Source organism: Neomonachus schauinslandi, chromosome 1, assembly GCF_002201575.2.
Source record: "Neomonachus schauinslandi chromosome 1, ASM220157v2, whole genome shotgun sequence".
NCBI classification, from domain to species: Eukaryota; Metazoa; Chordata; class Mammalia; order Carnivora; family Phocidae; genus Neomonachus; species Neomonachus schauinslandi.
The window spans coordinates 155,107,461-155,116,592 of NC_058403.1; the positions used below are offsets into that span (position 1 = coordinate 155,107,461).

At 41.1% G+C, this 9,132-nt stretch overlaps 1 protein-coding gene across 1 annotated transcript; it reads right to left on the reverse strand.

Moving 5' to 3' along the window:
• Positions 1 to 610: 610 nt before the first annotated feature.
• Positions 611 to 8,884, reverse strand: ZNF35 (zinc finger protein 35). Its single transcript, XM_021677532.1, has 3 exons — positions 8,626 to 8,884; positions 7,410 to 7,554; positions 611 to 1,895 (listed from the first exon to the last, which is right to left on the reverse strand). The coding sequence occupies exons 1-3, from the start codon at positions 8,815 to 8,817 to the stop codon at positions 649 to 651; spliced, it is 1,584 nt and encodes a 527-aa protein (XP_021533207.1). The 5' UTR covers positions 8,818 to 8,884; the 3' UTR covers positions 611 to 648.
• Between the last annotated feature and the right edge of the window lie 248 nt (positions 8,885 to 9,132).

A 9,132-nucleotide genomic window follows, 5' to 3' on the forward strand; every position in this document is an offset into this window, starting at 1 on the left:
AAGTGCTTAGCCACACAGACTGCAGAATGGAAGACTCCAGATCTCCCCAGAGCTTTACCATACCAAGGTTCATGAGGTATAGACAATTAAAAGAAACAGCTGTTTCCTACTTCTATTTTAGGAGCAGCAGATAATGTTTTTTCTTTTAATGTTCAAATTGCCTAAGGAATGGAAAGCTTATAAATGTTCACAGGTGAGTTGTTGGTGAATTGCTACCCCAGGTAGTTTCCTTAGTCATTACTTCTTAACCCAAAATACTAGAATACAAGATTCAAAGCTCCAGAATTCCACCAAGCAGACCTATACCAATAACCTGCCTGTTGCTCAAGAAATTATGAATTTTAAAAAACAAGATTAAGTTAAAATACCTTTTCTCAAATAGGATCTTTATCACTTAGCCTTGTATGACCCATTTCTAAGCCACATTCCATTTCAAACATGATGACAGTTAAAAAACAGTCCTTGCCTTTAGGTGCTTAGCTTTCACTTTAAGTCAGCTTCTGAAATGTTTATGTTCTATGATACACTCCCCAAAACTGTTACTTTTAAGAATATGGTGGGCCTCATTTTTAGAGGAACGTAACAGCAAAGACGTGTCCAATTACGGTGTAGTGGATTATGATCAATGTCTGGAGTAACAAATACTTGTTACTCAACAAGATGGGTTCTGTGGTGTCGCATGAGGTGCGAGTTAGAAATGAAAGCTGCACCACACTTGGCACACTCATAGGGCTTCTCCCCAGTGTGGGTTCTCTGGTGCACAGTGAGGCTTGACCTCTGCCGGAAGGCCTTGCCACATTCATTGCATGTGTAAGGTTTTTCCCCATTATGAATTCTCTGATGAATAAGCAGGTATGAGCTACACGTGAAGGCCTTCCCACACTCATTACACACATAAGGAAGATCTCCACTGTGAATCCTCTGATGCACAATAAGGCAAGACAGCTGACTGAAGGCTTTTCCACACTCACTGCAATCGTAAGGTTTCTCCGCAGTGTGAATTCTCTGGTGCACAATAAGGTGTGAAAAACAACTAAAGGCTTTTCCACACTCTTTACACTCATATGGCTTTTCACCAGTATGGCTTCGTTGATGTACAATAAGATTTGCACTCTGGGTGAAGGCTTTGCCACAATCATTACAGGCAAAGGGCTTCTCCCCAGTGTGGATCCTCTGGTGGACAATGAGGTTTGAGCTCCGAGTAAATGTTTTCCCACACTCATTACATTCATAGCATTTTTCTGTAATGTGAACTTTCTGGTGCCGAGCAAGTTGTGAGCTATAACTGAAGGCTTTCTCACATTCACTGCACTTAAAGGTTTTTTCTAAGGAGTGGATTTTTTGATGTACGGTCAGATTTGAACTCTGAGTGAAGGCTTTCCCACATTTTGAACAAACATATGGTTTCTGTCCAGTGTGGATTCGCTGATGTACAACAAGGTTTGCACTCTGAATGAAGGCTTTCCCACACTCATGACATTCGAAGGGCTTCTCCCCTGTGTGGATTCGCTGATGCACTACGAGGTTTGCACTCTGACTAAAGCCTTTCCCACATACACTACATGTAAAAGGTTTCTGTCCAGGCTGGCTTTTCTGATTTTTAACAGAGCTAGAACTAAAGCTATATCTTTCCCCAGATTTCTGACATTTCTGATCTTCCTCTACTTTGAAGCTTTCAGGTACATGACAGTCCTTTACTGTCACATGTCTGAAATCTTTCTTTTCCCTCTTAATTGTCTGCCTCTTTAACATGTTCCCTTTTTCACAGGCTTCTCCTAACTCAGGTCCTTGAGGATTAACTTTCTGGATTCTTCCTGATTTTATGAACGGTTTTTCTGCTTCATCACGTATCTCAGTTTTTGGAACCAGTAACTGTGGCTTCTTGGTTTCAGCACCTGAAACAACAAACAGAAAGTACAAATGTCAGCTTATTCTGGCCTAGAAAAAGAAAAGGATCATCAAGTGATAAATGTCAGGAAGTATATGACTTCAGTGTACATAAAATGGCTTCATCAAAGGAAAGAATTCCCCTCACGTGTCACCTCTCTCCCCCCACACCCAGAGCAGAATCCACTGATTTATGGATTTTCTAGCACTTCTACTTACCTCCATTAGACATCCAACCCACTGCCTCATGCCAGGAAAGCCATCTCCAGACAGCTCTCCTGGTTGTGTGATGAATGATCTTACAATTAAGACCAGTTATGAAGGACACCAATCTCTCCCCAGGCTTGCCTCCTTACCTTGGCCACTTAGTGTGGATTTGCTTACAACCCACCAATTAATTAGGGGGATTCTGTCCCTGGAAATGAAGATCTATACAACTTAGACTTTCGTGTATGAGGAAGCTGGATATCAAAGAAAGGATAAGAATGGGTCACAGTGATGGGTAAAGAAGATGTGGTATATATATACAATGGAATATTATGCAGCCATCAAAAGGAATGAGATCTTGCCATTTGCAACGATGTGGATGAAACTGGAGGGTGTTATGCTGAACGAATTAAGGCAATCAGAGAAAGACATGTACTGTATGACCTCACTGATATGAGGAATTCTTAATCTCAGGAAACAAAGTGAGGGTTGCTGGAGTGGGGGGTGGGGTGGGAGGGATTGGGTGGCTGGGTGATAGACACTGGGGAGGTAAGCACTGTGAATTGTGCAAGACTGTTGAATCACAGATCTGTACCTCTGAAACAAATAATGCAACATATGTTAAGAAAAAAAAAAGAAGATAGCAGGAGGGGAAGAATGAAAGGGGGGAAATCTGAGGGGGAAACGAACCATGAGAGACGATGGACTCTGAAAAACAAACTGAGGGTTCTAGAGGGGAGGGGGGTGGGAGGATGGGTTAGCCTGGTGATACATATTAAGGAGGGCACATTCTGCATGGAGAACTGGGTGTTATGCACAAACAATGGATCATGGAACACTACATCAAAAACTAATGATGTAATGTATGGTGATTAACATATTAAAAAAAAAAAAAAAAAAGAATGGGTCACAGAGGATGCCAAAAGGACCAGAGCAGCTGAGAGTACCTGAAACATTGAGAGGCTATGCAGCATAGAGATTAAGAACATGGATTGTGGAGCCAGACTGCTTGGTTTCAAATACCTGCTCTGCCACTTACCAGCTGCATGACTTTGGGCTAGTAACTTAACTTCTCTGTGCCTCAGTTTCCTTATCTCCAAATTAGGGACAATAACAGTATCTAGCCCATAAAACCATGAGAAGATTAACTGAGTTACTCTATAGTAATGCCTGAAAACAGCCTTGGAGCATAGGAAGTGGCTCTGTGAGGGTCTGCAATGACTTTGAGCTGGACAATTAGTGCTGTGGATCCATGTGTTGGGGCCCAGGAGCAAAGATGAACCTTAGGGCATAGGAGTTGTTATGGTGATAGACGGCAACTGAACAGAGTAAACAGCTGAACACTTGTGTTGAGCAAACAGCTTCGCTTTGTGTCAAGGAAAGCTGACCTTTCTAAGTCTGAGACATTGTATAGCCTGCTCCATTATGCCAATATCACAAAAACACCAAAACATCCTGAAGTTTTAAAACTCTTGACTAGTGTCTGGCTGCTCTACATTGCCTCAGAACCCTAATGGTGTCAGGAAAGGGGTCCTGCAGTCAGTAACATAATTCTTTATGTTTGTCTCCTCTCCACCCCTAGTACCCTTGACCCAAGAATGTGCACCCATGCAGCCTAGTGTTGGTAGAGTGAACCTTTCAACAGTATTTGAATTATACCAAGCTCAGGAGCACTACCCAGATAAGGCACAGGAAACAAGGGTGAACAGCAGAGGAAGGCAAGCCTCTCAGAGGGGGAGGTATTCCTACTGGTGTCAGCTTTGAAGCAGGAAAGCTGTGAGCTGCAGGTCATGCAGCAACTGCAGAGGGGACAATCCAGCATCTACAAAACATCCGACCAGCACAGACCAGGCAACTCTCCAACCTAGGAGATGAGTGAGTGAGACAGGGATGTCGGGATACAAAGCATCATGGGGGGCAGGGAAACAGCCCATTATGGCTGCCTGGTTAAGACAACAGTTATATGACACTCCCCTCACAATCATTCAGACAAGATGGGTGATGTTGGAAAAAGGCAATGCCTGAGGGGCTGCATAGCAGAGCACTGAATGTGATAACAACAAATTCTGAAATGTTAGTCTTTTTCCAGTTATTTCATTACTACTCTTCTGTTATCTTTCTCATAGCTATTCTATTTTTCTCCCTGTAGTTTAACTGCCCTTACATCATTTTTTTCTCTTTATTTTAACTGAAGTATAATTAACGTACAATCTTTTATTAGTTTCAAGTGTACAACATATTAATTCAACAATTCCATACATACATTCCATGCTTACCACCTTAAGTATAGTCACCATCTGTCTCCATATATTACTTTTTTCCCCACTATCTCTTTCCCCTACTGCCTCTTCATCTCTCCTCTCTTGGTTTTTATTTTAAAAATCAATGTGTGTGAAATATTCTGATTTTTCCCTTGTAATGGTTTCATGTCTCTTCTGCTTTTCTTTTGCTCATTACTTTGTTCTCTTTTATGTTCTCTACTTTCTTTATCCCATACATCTCACCTAATTTTTCTCCCTTCTAAATCTCCCTCCTGCTTTTTTCCATCTCCTCCTTCTTTGCTTTAGCCCTGCATCACTTAAAAGGGGGGGGTGGGGGGCTCCCATCCCCACTAAGCATCTCTCCAACAAAAACAAAGTCCAAGAATACTTCAGTCTATGACCTCACTTCCATCCCCTGACCTCACTCCTACCTTTTTACCATGAGATTCAGAACACTAGAAAGATATGAAAGAGAAGACTGGTGGGAATTACTGAACCAACTAGAACCAGTAACAGAAACAACTCTATTTGCATCATGCTTTCTGTCAAAATTATTACAGAGGCAGATACAACTGTGGCCTACAAGGGTCTCCATGTAGTGGTTATTTTAACAGTTTCATCACAGGGATGAAGTAAGAGCTAGGATCTTAGCCAATGCCCAGGGTATAAGAAAAGGAAAGAAGGCTCATTCTGTGTACTCAAGCTCAAATCCTCTTGGGTTATTAATTAGCCAATAGTGTAGAACCTGTACCTCTGGCTTGTTTGAGATGGTATTTTTCCTTTTCTGGATCTTGAAGGATTACTGTAACCCAAGTAAAGTACAGAAATAAACTAAAAATGCACTTGTAATCAACCAGAGGATAGGCAAAGTAATAACTTCCAAAATCAATAATTTTCCTTCATTTTTTTAAAAAAGAGATCTGAAATGCTATACAAGTCTGCCATCTTAGCTGGTGACTGTATTATATGAAAGGTGATTTAATTTACTAAATTTGTAAGTCATTACAAATTTATTAGATTTACAAAAGTCGTGTGTTTATCAAGATTTTATACATAAGATTAGAAAGTCTGCCTACTTAGGTGTTTGAAATGTTTTACAGAATTAGATATATTATGGGCGCCTGCGTGGCTCAGTCGTTGGGCGTCTGCCTTCGGCTCAGGTCATGATCCCAGGGTCCTGCGATCAAGCCCCGCATTGGGCTCCCTGTTCAGCAGGAAGCCTGCTTTTCCCTCTTCCACTCCCCCTGCTTGTGTTCCCTCTCTTGCTGTGTCTCTGTCAAATAAATAAATCTTAAAAAAAAAAATTAGATATATTAAATTTGAAACTTAATACATTTTACTATTTTTATTTGAGAATAAAAATAAGGAAATTTTTATATAAAGAAATTGATATGTAGGTGGAGCAAAATGCTTTAAAAGGTTTAAAAAATTAATCTGTAAAACCTGAGCCTTAACTAAACATGAATTAAAGAAAAAGTACAAATATTCTTATTTTTATAAAAATTTTTCTAGATGTATAAGTAAAATAAAAATAAGTTATGTTTAAATGCTTAAAAACTTGGTTTTAAATGTATAAACTTTAAATCCAATAGTAATTAATACATAGGAAACTGAAGATAAAACTCTCTCAAATATTACCCACCAGTAACACATCAAAATTTCCAAAACATGTTCATGTATATTATATGATTTTATCATCAAGATAAAACTATTCTCTTTCACCTGTGTGGGAGCTAAAAAAAAAGGGGAGGGGGGCAAGACTATGTCTTATTCACCTATAACACTACCCAGCACATAGAAAGCAGGCCCCCCCCCCAAAATCCTGTATTTACTGAATGAATACATCCCAGTTGACAGAACAGGAAATGGAGGTTGAGAGAGAAAGGACTTGTTCAAGGTCACAGAGTTATCAAAGGCAGGGCAGCAACTACACTCGCATCTTTCTCTTAATTCCTAGAGCTCATGTCATTGCTACCTGCTGCTATGCAAACAGCTGGCAGCACACAAAAGGTAAATTTTGGCTGGGAACAGGTTCTTAAGGTATGAGGCAAAGAAGGAAAAGAGTGACCATTCCTGATGGATGGGTGCCACTGCTGGAGTTAAGACAGTGAATGATTGCTAAAGCAAGGAAATAGAAAATAAGTGATAATGCACAGAATGTACCAGAGAGAATGAATAGAGAGCAGAAAAGTGGGCAACAGAAGCTGCTGACAGGGGGAATGATTAAAGAACAGACAAGAAAATGAAAGGTGATAATCCTAACATTTCCCACAATACTGGTTTAAGAAAGCAGTCAGTCTGAGAAATGGGTTAGAGAGCAGAGTGGGTTCAAAATATTCAGATGCAGCTCTGGACCAGGCAGACTTATAGAATGTGAGTACCAGAAGGAACTTGGCAGTCATCCAGAGACTACTTCTACAACACAGGACCCATGGCTACCATATTCTTGACCCACAGTTACATGTCACTCCTCCATAGGTAAGCTTCTGCCATTGCTAGTCAGACATATCCTGAGTCCCAGCTTAGAGAAAAAACCAGGTGATAAGCCAGCCGTCTGTACATCCATGAAGACCTAGCTTTGAACATCAATATAGTTGACACATCTGCTCAAAATCCTCTGGAATCTGCACAAAGATCTATAAAAACAGAACATTTCCAGGACAGTTCCTCAAAAATCACCACAAAAATTGACCCTTCTTTTACCTTAGCTAGCTTCTCTTCCAGGCTCACCAACTAATGATAAACACAAAGCACATGAAGAAGATGTGTCTCCATGTGTGAATAGATATGAAGCTTGCTAATCAGTAAATGTGATTAAAAGGTGAATCTGGAGTTCACCTGTGTTTGTCTGGTGTCTTAAGACTGTGCAAAATAAGCCATTTCCTGTGACAAATGCATATGCATCTTTTGGCATTCCTCTATCCAGCTCTCCCTGATAGTTTCAATACCTCAATACTCTATGTTTCTCAACTTAGGAGACCAGACCACCAGTCTCTGAATAGATTTTTGAGAAACCCCAATGGTCAGATTCTGAATCAGGGAGTTAAACTTTACCTAGAGAGGTCATAATCCCATGAGTCTCCAGTATCTCACTCTTGGCCAGAGTCCCTGGTAATGAGTAGCTGCCAATGGCTGAGGCAGCAGGTGCCTCCTGTGTTGCTTTCAGGATGACAGCCATATCCCAGAACATGTTTGGACTCTAGAGACAAGAAAGCACAGGTCAGTTTATGAGGCGATTGTTAGTGGGAGGTGGTATGATTAGTTTTCAAGATGAGAACATAAGTACCTATTCCTGCAGACCATAAAAGATTTTTTTCTAATTTTTTTTTTTTTTAAACAACAAAAAGGGAAAATAAAGTCAGAGTCTTCTCTGATCCCCCAACATGAGTCAGATAGACAATCAAGCCTGCAACTTTCTTCTCTATCACTTTGATTTCACTTCATTGCCCACTCTGGCATCCAAAACTAGCTTGCCAGGGAGTGCATGACAAAAAGAGCATATGAGGAGATCAAAACTAGCTTGCCAGGGAGTGCCTGACAAAAAGAGCATATGAGGAGATCAAAACTAGCTTGCCAGGGAGTGCATGACAAAAAGAGCATATGAGGAGATTTTCCAGGCTAGAGTTTTCTGAGGTCTAAGGATCAGAGAAGCAAGATCATGATCTTTGGGGAACCTCAGTCTCGTCTGTCTAGTGATGGTAAGGAGCAGTATTTGAAAACATTATGGAGCACAGTACAGTGTATATTCTCACTACTCGAAGTGCAACCCATAGATCACCAACACCTGGGAGCTTGTGAGAAGTACAGAATCTTAACCCAGACCTTCTGAATCAGAATCTGCATTTTAACAAGACCTCCTGGTGATTAAAATTTGAGATACTAAATCATTTTAAAATTTGAGAAGCACAGGTTAGAGCTATCAGATCCTGACTGGAGTCACCTGAAGGGTTTTTAAAAAACACAGATGTCTGGGTCCCACCCCAAGATTCTCATTTAATTGGAACCAAGTATGGCATGAGCATCACAATTTTATAAAAAGCTCCCCAATTAATTCTGTGTAGCAAGGTTTGAGAACCACTAGTTTACAGAAAGCACTAAACGTCCCCTCAATCAGAAGAGACTGTTTCTATTATATTCCAAAGGCCTAAAGGCTAGAGCCCTAGATAGAAAATAATACTCCAGGCGTGGAAGCAGAGGGACATAGTCCCCCCTGAAACCACTTGAGGTCTTCAGGTCTCTCCTCCCACTTTCTTCCCAGACCATTATTTACCTTTTCCTCCTGTTCTGATATATCAAGGCCTGTCTGAGGACCTTCCCCAGGAGCCCAGACTTTGGTGTTCTCAGAGTGCACTTGTTGGCTGGATGCCTGACCCAGGAAGTTTTCTTCCTCTTCCTCCTCCTTTTTCACTGTCACTGAGCCCCAGGGGGCTAGGGCCATGGCCTCTCTCAGTTGTGCAGTCATCTTCTTTGCTCAGGACAGGAACTCTTACAGCTGGGGGCTGCCCAGCAGAGGTCAAGCCCCATCTAATCTTTAAGTTTCAAAAGCTTCTTCTTGAGTTTCTACCCAGGGCCAAGACTGTCTACTGAAAAACCAGAAAACATTGTTAGCATCAAGCAGAGGTTTGCCTGGATGCCATTAAGCCCACTGGCCAATTTCACCAGTGCCTAGGCAGCAGCCACTATAGCAAGAGTCTGCTCTACTCCTCCCTCATAGGATGGAGAGGGTTCAACTGCAAACATGTAATTTATTCCCATAATAATCACATTACAAACAGTT